The sequence below is a fragment of the Entelurus aequoreus genome, linkage group LG27 (genome assembly GCF_033978785.1).
Source record: "Entelurus aequoreus isolate RoL-2023_Sb linkage group LG27, RoL_Eaeq_v1.1, whole genome shotgun sequence".
Classification (NCBI taxonomy): Eukaryota; Metazoa; Chordata; class Actinopteri; order Syngnathiformes; family Syngnathidae; genus Entelurus; species Entelurus aequoreus.
The window spans coordinates 29197040-29216397 of record NC_084757.1 but is presented as its reverse complement, the minus strand read 5'-3'; the positions used below and the strand labels follow the sequence as shown (position 1 = coordinate 29216397).

Here is a 19358-nt window from a genome sequence, read left to right as displayed (position 1 = left end):
TGCTGTCGTTTCTGATTGAAAGGTATGTAACAAGTTTATTGCTACAGTGGTTTCTATAGTATTTTGGTTATTTATAGACAAGCAGACAAAATGCTCAATTATGTTGCAGAAAGCATTGATTTAGAATTTGTGAATTGTTTTTTTGGGAACAAAAGCACAGTTTTCTCCAAATTTCCTTTACAAACAGCTTTATTTACAGTACCAAAGTCTACAAATATGTACAAGTTTGCAAAGTTCCATATTTCAACGGTCACTGAGGTGACTTTAAGAGCAGGTCAGATTGGCTACAATAGTTCAGTATATTTACAACAATAGAAGTATTGTACAAGCCGAGTGCACTTGGTGCACTCACAGCACATTATTATAAATATTAATTAACATTTCAAACAATTAAAAAGGGAGGAGGATTAGTAGGATGAGGTTTATTTATTACATCTATTCTTATTTTTCTACTGGGATCAAATGACAAAGTTGCTTCATTTCCCATTCCAGAGAAGAAAGGGCTCTTCTATGGACACATTTGAGGTCTAAAAAGGTGTTCAGCCAACTACATAAAGCACTGCATAGTTACAACAGAGTGTCATTCTCTCCAATTTGCAATCAATTATAGAAGAATTTCACTCTAAGAGGGGTGAGGTTGGCATCACATATTTTGGTACGTTATCTAACAAGTGAGGGTTAAAATGGGTTGAAGTTAAGGTCACTTTAGCTTTAAAAAAAAAAAGTCTGAAAGGAAGAAAGCTGGCTTTCCCATAGAAAGAGTTAAGAGGACCAAAATAGAAGACAGTGTGATAATGGAAATGCACTGGGTGTCTAAAACCAATCAACTGTCTTTGACAAAAACATGAACAAGTTAAAACCTTGACATTACCAAGTGAGTTAAGGCCCAAACTGAAGTCATGAAATAATTTTTCGGCAGACCGGTAAAAGAAGAGAGGTGTACAATAATTTTAAATAAAAGAAACAGACTGTCCAAAGGATAAGCTAATAAACATGGTCTATACCACGATGTAAAGAGGCACTTTAAATGACGGTTGAAGTTGGTCACCTGGCAAAGTACTGGCAGCTGGTTTTGACCATGCTTATGGTTTGGAAAATCGACATAAGGGCTGCACTGAGGCTGAGAAGAAGTAGGTGTAGGAGATACTGGACTAACTCAAGTGTGTGTAAAAAGGCTCAAATCCAGCATTTCAGGACCATGCAAAAAGTCTAATATTTCTATCTTTGTCCCACTTGCACACTGTATGCTAATGTGTAGTGTATGGACATCCTAAAGCCGCCTATCAAATTGCAAATAGCTTCGAATCAACCAAAATATGTTTCTAATAGAACCCCATAAGTTACAATTCAAACAAAAATCAGTAGTATTTAACTTGGAGGCTTTGTGAAGTTAGTGTTAATATTACAGCACAGAAGTGGGACACACTTATCATGAATGTGACTTTTAAATACTATTTTCTCTATTTTAAATCTCTGACATATTATTGCCATGCTCACATTTCTTGTGCTTTTACAATTAGATCACTATAGATTTACTTTGAATAACAATAAAACTCTTTTATAAATCTGACAAAATATACAAATCCAGCATTCTCTTTTCGGCACAATAAATAAACATATTTAAGAGGTTTTACACAATATCTTATCTCTATGATGTCCAAATTGAGGGCAATTTGAATGTTCAAAATCAGTGACACATTTTAATTACTTGGACACTTTTATGTGTCAGAAATGGAAAAAGAAAGCAAAGAGGACGAGACTAAAGGAAAACAAAACAAAGAAAAAAGATGATTGACAGTAGGATGTGTTTAAGGCCCCTACATTATACATTTTGGTAAAAAGGCTACAAATGACATCACTTATTTAAGCCAAAATGTGCCACTGACCTTTATACCTCTATGTAAAAATTCCAAACCCATGTACTAGTTGATTCAAAGTGGATTACATTCAACCACTAATGAATGGTGGCCCTCTTGGTTAGGACACCCAGCATGTTGGCTGTGTCCTTCAGCAACATGTCAAAGATGCTGTCAGACAGTTGCATCTTGACAGACAGCTCATCTTCTTCGTAGCACACCCACTGAGCCTCCTCCTCCTGGAGCTCCTGTACCTGTGGATCATATGAAGTTTGTTGTAGAGCAGGGTTTGCAGATGTGTTGTTGGTGTAGACAACTTAAAGCTGTCTGTACACTAACAGACAGCTTGTACAAATGACTGCAGTGCTGTTAGATTGGAGTAGCTCCACCTTGTTGGGTGAATTGGTCAATTACCAGGCTCATTAACTTATGACAGCCTCCAAAATTGGCCCATCATCACAGTCCTAACAGTAGATCCCACGAGGCCGGCAACGATAGATTTTGCTGGACGATATATTGTCCCAAAAATTATTGTCGATAAATATTATCAAGCAATATTTTCAGACGAAATTGAGCATTAATGTAATTACAGTGCACGATTTTCAGAAATAACCTATTTGCGATATTTCTCTCCAAAATTGCGATTGCAATTTGATTTGCGACTTTTATATTTAATACAAATAAATGCATACAAATGCAAAAATAACGAATGAAGGGAGACGTGTCAATCAAGAAATTATTCTGTCAATGTCACACACATTAAAACGATATGCAATGATTTACTTAAAAAAATATTTGGCTTTATGCAGACGAACCCGGAGCTTTTTTCTACAAAATGTTCTTAAACTGAAGAAATAACTGATAAAAAAACTATATAGTGTTTATGATGTAATATTCTCACAATTTCCAATAATAATGCAATTAACTATTTAAAAGGATTAAAAAAAATTCTCATTATTGTAGAATTGTTTACTATTGTACGGTAATTAGAAGGTAAATAACTTTGTTATCCTAAATAAACAAAATACATAAATGGACTCATTTTTGTAAGCAAATATTTAACTTAAATAAATACTCAACATCTTGAAGTGTACTTTTTTACTAGTTGGAAAAACTAGGTCGGACTTTGTCTTTCCCAATTAAATACAATAAAACAAATCTATCCTATCTCAAACACGGATGCAGTGTTGGCGCTAGGATTTTTCAAAATGGGGTCCCAGGGACCCCATCAAGTCACAAAAATGGGGTCCCACAGAACATTTTTGGGGTACCACTTTTTTTTATAACCGTTTTAAAAACTAATGATGAATATATGCATTAACCTGTTATATCTCACATTCTATATTGCGTTTTGGAAAAAGGTGGTCATAAACGTTACTTAATTCATAAAAAAATAATACAAAAGAAAATAAATGTTTACGCATATGTAAATGTATTCAGTTTCTTCTTTCCTTCATGGATCTAAACTTTACCGCTGCCGGTATTTTTTTCTATATTTTCATTAAAACATCTTTCTATCTTCGTAAGTGAGCCATTTGCTGAAAAGTGGCGCTCCTTAAGCTATTTTTCATTGAAGCTGCGCTACTTGGGTTTGCTTGCCATGACGGAAACAATAACACGCAAGAGTCCTAACACCAGAAATGCAGTATTTGTGATCGATTAAACTTTCGGTGAATCAAAATTTAAGAAATTGTACCGGAAAGTTCATTACTTTGAAGTCCGTCCATCCATCCATCTTCAACCGCTTATCCGGAATCGGGTCGCGTGGACAACAGCTCCAGCAGAGACCCCCAGACTTCCCTCTCCAGAGCAACATTAGCGACTTCCTCCTGGGGAATCCCGAAGCGTTCCCAGCCCAGAGAGGAGATGTAATCCCCCCATCTGGTCCTTGGCCTGCCGCGGGGTCTCCTCCCAGTGGGACGTGAGACAAGGACCTCCCTAGGGAGACGCTCGTGAGGCATCCGCACGAGATGCCCGAACCACCTAAGCTGGCTCCTTTCCAAGCGAAGGAGCAGCGGCTCTACTCCGAGTCTCTCTCTCGGGTGACTGAACTTCTCACCCTATCTCTAAGGGAGATGCCAGCCACCCTTCTGAGGAAACTCATTTCGGCCGCTTGTATCCGCAATCTTATTCTTTCGGTCATGACCCACACTTCATGACCATAGGTGAGAGTAGGAATGTAGATAGCTCGGTAGACCGAGAGCTTTGCCTTCTGGCTCAGCTCTTTGAAGTCGACAAATAAAAACGCAATAAACGGTGACGAAAATTTGACTTGGCAAATATAAACAAAACAAAACACCGGCGGAAAGCGATAATCGATAAAAAACATTAATTGCACATTTAATTAATGTACATACTTACCAGTATTTGATCAACTCTGTCGCGCTTCCTTCGGCCAAATTTCAGCATCTTCTGCCAGTCTGACTTTTTACCTGTATTCTTGGCCAAACCGTAAAGTTTTAGAACTTCTTCTGTGGCAAATTCCTGGACAAAACAAGTCAAAACCAAAATCATCATCCTGTATTTGACATTTGGTGGCAATAACATTATAGTAGCATAGTGGTTGTTAGTGACAATCAAATTGTACCTGAATTTTCATCATGTCTTCTGGTGTCTTGACTTTGTGGTGAAAGGCAGGGCTGACTCGCTGTGGTTTTACCCATTTAGGATGATTCGCACTGGGGTCTTCGGCATAAATTTCCTGGAATATCTCCCATGTGAGGTAATACACAGCCTGCGGGAATTAAGATGTTTTAATACGTCTGTCAAAAAGGTTATATTTTACAAGAGTGTTTAATAAGTCAACCTGTTTTTTTTTAATGATGAGTATGTATTTGTTCAACAACGTTCCCATCAAATATGAATGAAAAAACACACTTTCAAAATATGTTAAACATCAGGGAATAATTGAACTTTAAGACTACACTAAACATTCATAACAAAATAAGCAGAACTGCTTAGTCCTGTATTTTCACCTTTTTGTAGCTGCGGATGCAGAGTGCCTCCTGGTTTGTGGAACTGCCCTCAACACCAAAATATACTTGTGAAGGTTTGGGGCAGTTCATGTCTGAAAGCAAACGTCTTCCTTCCTTTGAAAGGCCACAGCTCTCCCACATCTCCTGAATGGCAACATGGACCATTTTCTCTACTTCTACGGCTGAGTGGGGCACCACCATGGCAGGTTGTTCTGGCAGTTTCGGTGGCATGGGGAGAGGAAGAGTAGGTCTTGGTGGAGTCTTCACAGACTGGTCCCCATCTGGGACCAGCCCACTCAGTGGATCTTCGGTTAAGGAACCAGAGCTTCTCAGTTCTGCTCCATGTTTTGTTTCTTCTCTCTGTGTCTGTTGGTGTCTCTGTTGTTCCCTACGTGAGCTGAGGCCAAAGTCCTCATCAAACCAGTCCTGATCGTCTCCGAGGTCCTCCAGCAGATCGCGGTTAAGTTCTAGCTCTGCAAGTCGTTTGGCCAGCTCTTCTTGGCCACTAGCCCCCAAAATTGGACTCTCCTTTTGTAATTAAAGAGAAAGAAAAAAATGATGTTTTTTTACTATTTACGGACTTGTTCTTCTGATTGATCAGACTGTCAACAGAACATTGGACTTTGCTTGAGAAAACACATTCAAAAGGGCAAATCAACAAATGCTCTTTGTCAGTTGTCTGTAACATTTTCAAAGGGCTTTAAAACTCTAAACTACACAAGTATGTTCCACAACCCAGACATACATTGTAAGTTAGAAGTAAATCAATTTGTAAAGTTCTGCTGAGCTACACATGTTATGCCTTGTGAAGCTTATGCCCAAAGTGTCTGTATACTGACAGGTCTCAGGTACGCCTGCAAAATAAGAGATGCTTTAGTGGGGACCTACAGTGGGTACTGAAAGTATTCAGACCCCTTTAAATTTTCCGCTCTTTGTTTCATAGCAGCCATTTGCTAAAATCAAAAAAGTGAATTGTATTTGTCATTTATGTACAAGTGGAAAATGAGGGGATTCAGGTAGACCAGCAAAGATTTCAGCCACAACTGCCAGGAAAATTGTTCGAGATGCAAAGAAAAATCCACAAATAACTTCAGCTGAAATACAGGACTCTCTGAAAAATTGTGGTGTGGCTGTTTCAAGATGCACAATAAGGAGGCATTGGAAGAAAAATGGGCTGCATGGTCGAGTGGCCAAAAAGTTAAATTTTGGTCTCATCACTCCAAATTACTTTGTTCCAGAAGTTTTGAGGCTTGTCTCTGTGCTGTTTGGCGTAATGTAAGCGGGATACTTTGTGACATTTACGCAGAAATGGCTTTCTTCTGGCGACTCGACCATGCAAACTCACTGACCTTTTATACACACACATTAATTACAAACAAACAGGTCACAGGGGATGATTGGAACCTTGATTAGCCATTCAAACCTGTTTGTGTCAACTTTTGTGCATGTTATCAGATCAAAGTCACTGGGGTATGTAAACTTTTGCTCAGGGTCATTTGGGTACTTTCTTTTGTCATTTTGATTTAAAAAGAGTAAACAGTTGTTTGCCAATAAATAGCTTCACACAACCATTAAGCATGAGTGGAAGAAAGGTTTTTGTGTTATCATTCATATACTCTGAAGAGTGGCCAAGAAATCATAAATTCTCCCAGGGTATGTAAACTTATGAGCACGACTGGACATGTGATTTTTGAGCTTTTAATACATTTGCAAAAAAAATATACATTTCTGTTTTTCTGTCAAGATGAGGTGCACATTAATGATAAATAAAATTAACTTTTTTGATTTTAGCAAATAGCTGCAATGAAACGAACAAATTAAAGGGGTCTGAATACTTCCCATACCCACTTATGCAAAACAAACTTTTCGTTCCCATTAGTACCGGTTTTTGTGTATTTGGGATGTGCATCAATCTCGAAAATTTAAAATCAAACCATGGTAGTATGGCGGAGATATTTATTAAACAATCTTGACTTTTTTCATACATCCTTCAAACGAGCCTTTTTGCCCAATTTGTGAAGTTTTCCCCCATTGATGACATCAGCGAATATCTCCATAGCCGCTCGACTTTCGGAACCGTGAACCGGCATCCGCTTCCGAGCGGGGGGTTTCGGGCACCCAACTCACCTCCCTCCCACGGAGGGAGGAGGGGGGTTTAATGTCTCATGGTTAAGTTTTACCCAAAGAGTTTTGCGCGCGTCCGCCATTGTATTCTGACGTTGTAGTCAATAAGTTCCTTCTTTTTCTCTATCTTCTTGTTGTTATCCTTTCAAACACAGCAGCTGCATTCAGTCTTCACACAGATTCTTAGATTTCTTTGAGTATTATGAACACTGTAAATTCCCCAAATAATGCCTGCATTAAACTTGCCACTAGGTGTTAGGGCGAGAAAAGCAAATTATTACTAGGGTCTCTAATTTGTACAAGCTCAAAATTTTTAACATAAAGAGCTAATAGTGATACCACCTTAACAATTGACATTAAAACAATTACACAAAGCGACTCGGTAAAGAATCTCGGTATCATCTTCGACCCAACTCCCTAATTTGAGTCACACATTTATAGTGTTACTAAAACAGATTTATTTTATCTCCGTAATGTCGCTAAAATTAGTCTCGTTTCGATTACTGTAACATAATATTTTCGAGTCTCCCTATGTCGAGCATTAAAAGATTACAGATGGTACAAAATGTGGCTGCTAGACAAGAAGAAGAAATCGATCATATTACGCCTATACTGGCCCACCTGCACTGGCTTCCTGTGCACTTAAGATGTGACTTTAAAGTTTTACTACTTACGTATAAAATACTTGGTCTAGCTCCATCGTATCTTGCTGATTTTATTGTACCATATGTCCCGGACAGAAATCTGCGTTCAAAGAACATCGGCTTATTGGCGATTCCCAGAGCCCAAAAAAGTCTGCAGGTTTTAGAGCGTTTTCTATCCGGGCTCCAGTACTCTGGAATGCCCTACTGGCAACAGTTAGAGATGCTACCTCAGTAGAAGCATTTAAGTCCCATCTTAAAACTCAGTTGTAATAGACCCCTTTTTAGACCATTTGATCGGCTGTCTCTCTTTTCTACTCTGCCACCCTACTCCTGCGTGGAGAGGTTAACGTGACCACGGATCAGCCTTCACGGAGGTTGTTCCAAGTCGGGACCCAGGGTGGACCACTCCTTATGAATTAGTTGGTGAGGTCTCGGCGCCCCGACTTGTCTACATGCAAGAGGATCCCCTGCTGGCCACATTATGGATTGGACTCTCACATTAATAACCGTATCCACTTGGCATCCATTGCACCGAGGGGCGGGGTCCCCACATCTATGGTCCCTTCCAAGGTTTCTCGTTGCTCCCATCGGGTTGAGTTTTTTCTTGCCCTGATGTGGGATCTGAGCCGAGGATGTCGTTGTGGCTTGTACAGCCTTTTGAGACATTTGTGATTAAGGGCTCTATATAAGTAAACTTTGATTGAGTGAAGAAGTGTAGCTGTAGGCAACCTCCTTATGTAGTTTTTTTTTTTTAAAGGGGTCATTTTATGATTTTTTTCTAAATTAAAAACACTTCCTTGTGGTCTGCATAACATGAATTGGTGGTTCTTTGGTAATTTTTTTTGCATAGATTATGTTTTACAGACCGTTTTTTTCATTATGCGCCGTTTTGTGGGCAGTCTTATTTACGTGCCTCCACTTCAACTGCTCCTTCTCCCTGCCAGCCATGTTGTATTATTTATTGCTTCCATATCGAGTCTACTGACAGATATAAGTACAAACTACACGGTACTTTGAGTTAAAAATGGCAACAGCGGAGCATGCATCTGCAAGTACGAGCCAGTCTGCCCCACGACAAGAGAATAGAGTACAAGAGGGAACTTATTGACCACAGCGTTGGACTAAAATGGCGGACTCTCGGCAAGCTCTTTGGGTATATCTACCATATATGGAGATATCCGCTGACGTCACACTTACGAAAAATGTCACAAATTGGACAAATTCCAAATGGCTCGTTTGGAAAAGTATGAAGGAATGCAAAATTGTTTTATAAAAATCTCTGCCATGCCTCACTGGTTTGAATTCCAATTTCCGGGACTTCTGCAAATCCCAAATAACAAAAAATAGGTACCAGTAAGTAACAAAAGGTCCCCTTTAAATGAACTCCACAAGATGCCAGTAACTATCTTTTAGGTATCATGTTTGGTCAGCATTGAGCAGATTTATATACCTCTCCATGTGATTTAAATTGATGGTTGTAATATTCAGCTGTTAGTTGAAACATGTCTGTTGATACTTACTGCACTGTAGATGCTGGATAAATTGTATTTTTTTCCCCTGGTATTAGAACATTGGTTCTGAATTCTAATGCTGCTGTGTTGCGCAATATACAGTACTTGTTAATACTGTACATGTGGTAAAAGAGAACTATGTTTTGCACAGCATTGTACAAGCTGCCCCTTTAAGAAACTACACAAACAATTTCTACGCAACAATGGCAGCAGAGTTTTAGAGCGATTTTTCCCCTTTACCCACCCCAAATAACTGATAAAATACATATGTTGATTCGCTGTATTAAGCTGAAGAATCGGACTCACCGGTCGGTTAAACAACTCTGGAGAAGATGGCTCCTCTTCAGTTAAAAAAGAAGATAGACAATCTTGATGTTCCAATGAAGAAATACGTCCTTCGTCCAGCTCAAAGAGGCCTCCTTCGATCTGGTTGGAAACTTCGATTTTCTGTTCTTTAACCCTCTTGAGATGGACCAAATGGTGGATGGCGTCGTTCACAACGTTACTCAGTAGTTTGTCTGCTAATGTGTCTGGAGATATGCGACGCCTCTGCTCCACCTTCTCATACTTAATTTCATCTGAAACCTCAGGAGAAATCAATTGGTATTTGCAGTGTACATGTTCCTCATCAACTACGGCCACAATCTCCTGATCATTATGTGGTAAAGACTGATCTAGACTATTTGGTGTCAAGGATCTGTTTAGAATGTCATCCTTCTCAACAGTCCCAGTTATTTCTTGACTTTTCAGTATGGATTGGTTTAGAACATCATTCATCTCCACAATGGCAGTTAACTCCTGAGCATTTCGTGGTATAGAGTGGTCACCTTGAGAATCAAGGTGTGCTTCAGTTTTTGGTGGTTCTTGGCTCTTGAAGTTTTGCTCTGCTACATCTGTTAACATTTGGTCTCTAAAGACATCGTAAGACCATTCTTCACTTTTCTCCGGACCTCTTACATTTTCAGATATAGTCTCATTACTTTTATGCTCAATCTCACACTGAGCTGACACATCCTTTGCATATGAACCCTCCTGACCTGTAGCATCTGTATAGATGTCAAGTTCCACACCATCCGAAAAGCCACCTGCAAAGCTGGTTGAACCTTTAACTCTTAGAGTGCCAGGTTGGACGTGGCTTACAAGAACTCGATCTCCGATATTGAAATTAGGCATTTCATCTACAGGCACAGGCAAAGGGCCTTGCAGAAGGCTGGAATCAATGGTGTGACCGTCATTTTTAAAGTCACCTTCAGTTTGCAGATGAAGATCCAACAGGCCACCAGATTCATGGCTTGCACCACTAGTAATTGAATAGTGACTTTGTTCTTCTGCTATGTCCTCCTCTATCTCTTCATCTTGACTACCAGACCTGATTTCAGTAAGGTGAACTGGTCCCGGCTTTGAAATATGCTGCTCCTTCTTTGGCGTGGATGGTCCTGATGACTCAAAGTCATCTTGGTAATCTGTCTGGGGATTATAAAACTGCTCTACATCCCTCACAGGTTTTTCCGTCACTGAGATGACATCCGGTTCAGACTCGCAGGAATGGTCACAGGTTGAGGGGTTGCCATTAAGATCTGAAATGTTTATATCTGTGGCAGGAGAATGTAACTCAGCCACAGTGTTATCCTTAGACCTAATTATCTCATCAGGTTCAGCAGAGCCTGTTAAGGAAGTGTCTGGTGATTGACATCTCTTAAGTTCTGAGGTGAGGCAATCTTGACCACCATGTAAAGAAGTTGGAGATGCATCTTCATCAGAGAGATCTTCAGATGCTGTTGTAGACCTGTTAATGTCTGAGGAAAAACATTGGTCATAACTATAGCCGATTACCTACTCCAATGAATGATGCAAATAAAATAACTTACCTCGGTGGAGTGATGAATTAATTTGTGCCTTTACAGCCGGTATTTTACCTGTTTCAGACCTAAAAAAACAGGTGATTATTTTAGTTCATTTTTCCCCCTATATTTTTTTAAATACATTTGTCACAACTGTACCTTTGAATAGGTGATAAGAGCCTGGATTGATTTGTATCTAAGGAGTCTTTCTTCTCAGACTTGCTAACAGGAGTTGGCTCAGAGTCTTTGTTCAGTTCTGCCTTGGTTTTTACAATGTAGTTGTCATAACTCTGGAAATAAAATGGAAGGAAAAGGTTATGATAAAGCTGTAAAAAACATCATAAACAATTAACATTCATCCATCTAACATTATAGATATAATTACCTCCAGTTGTTTCAGTAGGCTGGCTTCTTGTGCCTTCAGGCGCTCCTTATCTCTTATCTTCTGCTCCCTTTTGAGCTGATAGGCCATACATTTTCGTTTTCTCAGCTCCTCTTTCAGAGCCTTGATACGGCTCTTTATGACACTCTGCTCTGAAATGGGTTCTGAAAAGCAAATGTAGAAAATACATTACAGAATGTGAGAGCAGAGTCAGACCTCTGCGATTAGCCATGGGTAATCCAACTTGCACCCACTGGAATTTAAACCTAATTCTTTAGGGGTTAGTGTATGTTATCTTTACAAGTAATGCTCAGTTTTTTTGTTTTGGTTAACATACTATGTCAATTAATAACAATTACTAACAACAGCAATATTTTGGAGGGGGACGTTTGTTGCTTAAACCATGCATTCTTAAACTGTGGTACACATACCACTGGTTTTACGCATGCTCCATCTAGTGGGAAACAATTATTATAATAGAAATATATACGTGAAATGTTTGTGAACAAATGTATTAAACTTACTAAGATCATATTGTTAGTGTTTTCAAAAGCCACAGACCTCATTATAAGCCACATGTTTAAGGCTTAAAAGTGACAACTAAGCATAGGTAGCAAAAAAATGTATTTGCAATGCAAAATATATTTAGTACTTGGTGAAGAAAACATTTGAGAACCAGTAGTTTAATTCACAACAATTTGGCGCTTTGGCTAAACATGTGTCTTTTTTTAGTCATACTACATGCAGTAAAATGTGATCTCTTCTGCTGCTGCACACTGAAAACTGCTTGCAGCATCACATTGCAGCTGACAACACAGTGCAAGCTATGCAGGTTCTTAATGTCCAACCAATCTGCTTGCCCTCTTCCATTTTCTCCGTGGTACAATAAAACGATCATACAGAGCTCAGGTTGCAATGCATATACAGTGCTTGTGTAAGTTATGTTATTGAGTAACTCACCTGGTGTGTCCCTAGGCTGATTTGGGGCCTGTTTTGATATTTGGAAGGAGGAGCGAAGCTGCATCTTGCTTGTGATGCTGCTATTGGAGGGAGATGCAGCCCTGTTGCAGCTGTCTTTGACTGGAGAAGACTGGAAAGAAGATGGAAGGTTCAGGTATGACTTGAAATCATAATGCAGCAGTTTGGCAATTTGTGTACTAACAATTTAAGCTTAATATATTTTGTGCAAACCTGTTTGCTGAGTGTAAGTGAAGCAAAGTCCTCAGTGTAATTTGTAGGGCTGCTCAGGTTGGAGACCGTTTCAGCAACTGATGCAGGTTGTGCCGAGGATGTATTTCTCGGCTGCTGAGAGTGTCCTTCTGTGTGTATGCTGCACTCCGATGTTGCTGAAGAATAATCGTCTTCAGTCACATACTCTGAAAATAAAACCACACACAAAATTAGTCAATGTGGAGATCTACTTTTTTCCTCCACTAATTAAATTGTTTCTACCAATCAAAAGTCACTGATTTTGGAATGAAATAATGCTGTATTTCACCTTTGTCACTGATTGCTCTTCGCTCTGAGATTCGAAGATTAATTGACTCAGGGATAACATCCGAGATCTCCTTGCTGTGACTCTTTGAACCCTCAGCCCAACCAGCCAGGGCCTCCTGCTCTATCCTCAGGACATCTGCTTCCTCTTGATCAAGACGCTGTTTCCACTGCAGAAGCTCCTCGGCATGGTGACGCCTGTGCATTAGTTGCTGTTCCCGCTTAGTCAGGAATCTAATAAGTGAATGGTAGGAATAATGGCAAAGAAAAACACAGATATTAAAAGTGTGTGAGAGGTTGGAAGAAAGGGAGAACATTAAAATGCTGTTAGACAGAAGGAAAATAGATGGCATGTTTAATGATCAGGACAAAAAGTAGAAGAAGCAGGCAAACCCAAACCACCAAGACAAACCTGTTTCAGAGAAACCCACCTCAAACGTGTGTTTCATTATTTCCTTTAGATATCTAACATCCAATGAATAAAGGCAACCAATGCCATTCTGGGTTACATACCAGTGCAATATGAGTTGATTTAAGAATAATTTAAATGGCCTGTTATGCAAAGTGACTTTTTAAAATACATTACAACAGTAATTTGTGTACCTAGAGCCTGTTCATGACTACCAACTGAGAAAAAAAACTATTATCTGATTCACTTTTTGCTCAACTTTTGAGAGAAGAGGCACTAACAGTTGCTTTTGTATTTCCTCATTGAAATTATACTGCCTCTGACCCGCCTCTAGCTAGGGAAGCATGTCCAACGTCACAGAGGGCAACTTTATAAAAAAATAAAATAAAATTTAAAAAAGGAGTTGGTTTACAACACAATATATATCTTAACATATCTAATGATATGTCCTCCCCCACTCCCAGTTTCTTATTATGTTGTGTCGAATTGGCACAGGTATTATTACTCTGGAACGTTGTTTAAACCTGTTTTAATCTTAAAATATATTTTCCTAATTCAAACTAATGACAAATCAGATACTGAATAATTGCCTACATATTTTCTTAATTAGACATATTGGTTACCTGTACAATGGTACCTCAACTTACGAGCACAATGCGTTCCACGACCGAGCTCGTCACTAAAAAAATGTGTTTCTCAAATCAACCCCGCCTACTGAAATTAATTGAAATCAAACAGAGAGGTCAGAGTTGACAATAAACAATATGTATATCTGTGTAGCAAAATTAATACTTTACTGTCAAGCTTGTTGAGTCAGGACTAGACAGAATAAATTGAAACACACTAAACACGACTTCTGCAGCTTCCCAAAATTTCTACAGCTAAATGATCGTTGTTAAGACATGTGTGGCTGCATACTGCGAACGTTGGCTGCAGCTTGCGTAATGCACGCTTACAACATTGAGGCGAGGCTGCAAACCAGTAGGACATATTTTAAATAGTTAGTTTCTCTGATTCGATTGTTAGCTTCTCCTCCTTTTCACTAACTTTATCAGTTCCGGTGGTTGGAGGGCAGGACTGTATCGATCTCTGAGCAGCGCTTCAAAAAATCCATAAATAGTCTAATAAAAACGTCTGTTGTTTCATTTGTAAACAAAGCAGGACCAGCAACGTGTAACAATAGTAATTGCTCAAAACGGCGCAGCCCTGTTACAAATACTACTTCAACCAGCGGCGAAAATGCTATTACAGTAACTCAAATTCTGTCCCCAACTTAAAGTATAACAATAGGCAGAGAGACAGCTTGTATCTCAAATTACTCTTAAATTAAGGTACCACTGTACTTCCTAGCCCATCTGGTGCAGCAGTTTCCTCATAAAGAGGAACATTTAGGATTTTCTAGGCTCATAGCACTACCACTTATTTTTAATGCCATACAGTAGTGTGGGTTAATCTAAAACTGTATCAAGAACTGTGCAGTGGTTGAAAAGCCAATACACAGCAAGACACAGAATTAATGCACTGTAAGTAAACCTGTCATTAGCGAGGTGACGAACACAGTGGAAAATGTAACACCAGAAAGTGCAAATTGTTGTATAAAGTCCAGAATTCCCCTCCAACAAGGAAAGTTATGATCAAAATAAGCTTAACCTCTGACCTCCACTGTCAACATCTTCAAAAAATACTGTTGATAAACATTGCCACTATGTTTAGAGTTTGCGAGATGCCAAAAGGTTAGCGTATTTCAACAACACAACTTTTCTTGGGCATTTGAAAATCACTCTTCACACAAATTCAATTCTGAAAAGAAAAAGAAAACCCTCAGTAACCTCAAACATCATTCCACATTCACCATCACACACTTGTATAGGGCAGTGCCAGTGCGTAAACACAAGCATTTTCTATTAGGAGGGGGAGAAGGGCTTTGTTGAGTTTGGAGTGTGGAGACCCAGGTCAGTGCAAGTGCGGCAAAAGAGGCAAGGGAGAAACTGTACAGTACCTGACCAACTGGTTGGAGACAAATAGCTGGAATTTAGGATGAAGGTTGGGAAGACACACACTAAGGGAAGCCCAGTGTTGGGAAGTGAACACAGAGAAGAAGCAATGTACAGGGGAACAGTGACTACAACACACAAACATGCAACACACACACACACACACACACACACACACACACACACACACACACACACACACACACACACACACACACACACACACACACACACACACACACACACACACACACACACACACACACACACACACACACACACACACACACACACACACACACACACACAGAGAAAATGTAGAAGAAATGGAACGTGGAAGAAAAAGGAAGGACACAAGTGGGGGGGAGAAAAAGAAAAGAACGATATGAGACTTGTGTGTATTTAAACTCACTTGGCGGAATGAGTGTCAGATATTGGTTTAAAAAAGGTTAATTTCAAATAGCATGGGGCATGCATGAATCATACCTGTTACTGAAGATTCAAAACAGCATGGCGTCATTATGAGAAAAGAGGAAGATTAAAAGCCGCCCTGCCTGTTTTATGCAGTGTACCTAATTGTTACTGTGATAAAATGACTGATGATTAACGGTTTAACGAAATTGTAGATAACGCTGTATTACGGTTTCAAAATCTTCTCAAAATTGCTGGGCAATGTGACGGTATCAAACAAAAACTTGGTTAGTCTAGTTCTTTTCTGGGTCTTTTGCTTTGACGAGTCTGAAATAAACTACATCTCCTAGAGCTCTGCGCAGCGAGTGTCCGCAATGTGGGGCTGTGGAACGAGAGAGGAAGCAGGAAGTGAGGTGTGTTCCACTTTGTAGTTGATAAGAGTAATTTTTAATTTTTTTTTCCAAAACAAGTTCATAACTTTTTAAGTTATGTTGCAAACAGACAAACAAAACCTGGCAAAAACATAACCTCTGTGGCCGAGGTAAAAGCGTGCCACGTTCGTCTCAAGTGTTCCAAGCCAAAACGGACTCGCTCACGACGCACCATGCCGAGGGAAAGCCTCTGCTGGAAACCGAACTACTGGATAAGCTACCATCACCCGGAGAAAATAAAACCAGCACAGCTAAATGTCATTTTGTGAGGTTTTTACAGTATTAAAAGTTAAAATGTGAGTTACTTTTCTGCAGTGGTGTGCCGTCAGGGCCAGCAAGGCCTTCTCTGCTGGCCTAACATAACCAGAAATCATGATCATAATTAAAGATAAAATTATTTTTTTGATTTACTTTCCCTAAATATCTAAAAGTATTCATATTCTCTTCATGTCATACTATGCTCATTCCAGTGCTGTTGTTTTTAGTTTTAGTTTGTATCCAATCAGAATTCAGCTAGATTATGTGGCCATGCTGCACGAAATCTGCCCGGGGCCTTCAGAATCAACAATGCAGGCGTCTGTGCACTGTAAGTGAACAGACACATACAGTTGATAGACAGTTGCGATAGTCAATCAGATCATGAGTTGTTGTCAGTAAGGCAGAGGGGGGGGGGGGTTACCCACATATGCGGTCCTCTCCAAGGTTTCTCATAGTCATTCACCGACGTCCCACTGGGGTGAGTTTTTCCTTGCCCGTATGTGGGCTCTGTACCGAGGATGTCGTTGTGGCTTGTACAGCCCTTTGAGACACTTGTGATTTAGGGCTATATAAATAAACATTGATTGATTGATTGATTGATTGAAGGCCTTCTAGATGGCCTCACATTGAACGTGACATTTACGCGTCCTGTGATTGGATACTCATCGGGACCGTTAGATGAATTTGAGAATACAGAGTTGAGAGAGTATCCAGTCACAAGTTTCAATTTAGCAGGAAGCAGGAAGTGTTGCTTAGGTGGCAGATATATATTTGCAAGGCCATTTTCAAGAAATATATTTAAGGAGAAACTACATCTTGCGAGAAGATGTCGGCCAACCCATGTTCTGGCGATGAAATGGGGAAATTTCTCGCCATTTCCACTCAAATAAGCCGACGACGAGGGGTACCACTGGCTTATACGGCGTCGAATAGGTCCTTTAAATTGTGAGTTCAAATATTTTATTTTTTTGACTTTTATTATGTTTTTTGCCATTTTTATTTTGACAGTACCACATAAGATATGTTTTAATTGCTGATGCGTTTTAATAGATTTTTAAATGTGCCAGAAAATAACCTGTTTTGTACACTGTTGGTGATTCAAAGCCCAGTAGGGCATAAATTTGTTCCTGTATAGTATTTCTCCAGCAATGGTCATGTGGTGACATCAATTATTGTATTTTGAGAGGTAATCATTGAAGTCGGAGATCACTGAAGGCCTAGGTGCGAAACGCACGCCCCGCCACTGCTTTTCTGAGAAACTCAAACAGCATTTTCAAAACTGATATAAAACATGTCCACTGTAGAGGACACTGCTTCTCTAAAAGTAAAAGTTGAGAGATAGAGAATGTATTTTGCCTCACAATTCTTTGCACTTAGAAATACTTGTTTGTTGAAATAAATATGATTACAACATTTTAGCATTATATTTGTGTCCAATTACAGTAAGTGTGTTCATCCTAAACATTGCTGACACTTCATTTCACACACTATGGCATTTTTAAGTTTTTTGGTTTTTTTTGGACATATACGAAAATAATATTTCACCGCGGCCTTAATACCGTAATATCGTACCGTGAGATTTTGATCTCGTTACATCCTTACTGATAATGTAAAAAAGATTGCTAGTGTATTACTTGAGAAGCAATGCACAATATTGAATATTGTCAAAAGCGGGACAGTGGTAAATAATATTTTTGAGAAACCAGCAGTGAATACTGAAAATCCAAACATCATTACCAGAAAACATAACCCAATTATTTTAGCTAATCAGCTGCGAAAGCCTCTGCAAACACATGATCCAAGCTGTATGCAAAGCCATAAATCCACACTAACACCAATCACATGCAGCTACTGATCAACGCAAACAAGTAGCAATGGAACAAACAATTACAAAACTGACACAACAACATGAATACATCTGAATACATTAGAATATGTACTCCCTCATCTACTCTACATAGTATCCCCTTTGAGGTGGTTAGATAGGACAGTGCAATACCATAGACTGTACAGTACAGTATACATGCAAGTGAATGGCTACATCTGGAGAGGGAACACTGAGCATGCTTATATTTACATCCACGGGATTGATATACTGTAGATGCTATGAAGTTAAATTATTGTTAGTCTCAAATTTGGTTAGTTGCTCATTTGTTTTAGTCCACAACAGTGAGTGAGCACTAATGGAAAATTAAAGCAAACAAGGGGCCAAAAACAAAACTGAAGATGATAAATGTAAGGGAAGTTCTCATGAAACAAATAAAATACTATTCATATCCAATTATAAAAGGGTAAAAAGGAAGAAGTTCAATTACTTTTCATCCATGTGGGAGCGCATCTTCTTGAGCTTCTGCATGATGCTGCTAGTTTCACTTCCAGAGATAGAGGGTGACGGCGATGGGGTGCGGCTGTCATCAGCATGCTTCATGTGGGAGGACACAGCCTCTGACAGCGGTGCTTCTGAAATCGGAGATTCCTGGAGAAAAAAATCAAAAGAAATATGCAGATACATTATGAACATTCACGTTCAAAGCAGTAAATTAATACAGGTTGAAAGTTGTCTAAATCAAGCTTTACCATAAAGGATAATTAGCAACTGTTGAATTACTTACAGGCGGTGCTTCACAGCCAACAGACTTGAGACGCTCTTTCAGTCTCAATGTTGAGCTCCTCATCTGCTCAATCTCCTCCTGTTGCTTTAACAATTGCTGTTTTTTTTTTCTCGCTGCTTTGTTAGCCTCCTGAAGGCGCTTGATCTCAGCCTTGAAGAATGACAGCGCATTAAAAATAATCATAAATAAGTGCAATGTAATAGGTCATTTGGTTTATGGTGGATGTAAAGTGATATCCAGTACCTGTTCCTCCTGGAGTCTCAACAAAAGACCCTTCTGCTTCTTCCTGATAGGTGGCAATTTGTCATCCTCGCCTTTGTTCCTAAGCTGCTTCTTTTGGTGCTCCAGCCAGGCAAGCTCGGTTCTGATCTTTTCCTTGACAGCTTTCTGTCGCAAACGCAGCAACGCGTTCTGAT

The 19358-nt window shown here is 39.4% G+C and overlaps 1 protein-coding gene across 6 annotated transcripts in view; it reads right to left on the bottom strand.

The window, feature by feature from the left end:
* Positions 1-678: 678 nt before the first annotated feature.
* The window catches only part of cep350 (centrosomal protein 350), a 113189-nt gene continuing 94509 nt past the window's right edge, over positions 679-19358 (bottom strand). For 5 of the 6 annotated variants that reach the window (XM_062038696.1, XM_062038692.1, XM_062038693.1 and 2 more), the window contains 15 exons: positions 19186-19358; positions 18943-19092; positions 18646-18806; positions 15236-15358; positions 12832-13061; positions 12525-12709; positions 12294-12423; positions 11337-11497; positions 11111-11241; positions 10979-11037; positions 9417-10906; positions 4832-5359; positions 4444-4590; positions 4218-4340; positions 679-2110 (listed from right to left, as the gene is read on the bottom strand). The exon at positions 19186-19358 is cut by the window's right edge and continues 106 nt beyond it. In XM_062038696.1, coding sequence (XP_061894680.1) covers positions 1955-2110; positions 4218-4340; positions 4444-4590; positions 4832-5359; positions 9417-10906; positions 10979-11037; positions 11111-11241; positions 11337-11497; positions 12294-12423; positions 12525-12709; positions 12832-13061; positions 15236-15358; positions 18646-18806; positions 18943-19092; positions 19186-19358 — 3947 coding nt within the window. In that variant the 3' untranslated portion in view covers positions 679-1954. The remainder of the gene's footprint in view (positions 2111-4217; positions 4341-4443; positions 4591-4831; positions 5360-9416; positions 10907-10978; positions 11038-11110; positions 11242-11336; positions 11498-12293; positions 12424-12524; positions 12710-12831; positions 13062-15235; positions 15359-18645; positions 18807-18942; positions 19093-19185) is intronic. The other variant, XM_062038697.1, reaches the window with a different exon arrangement.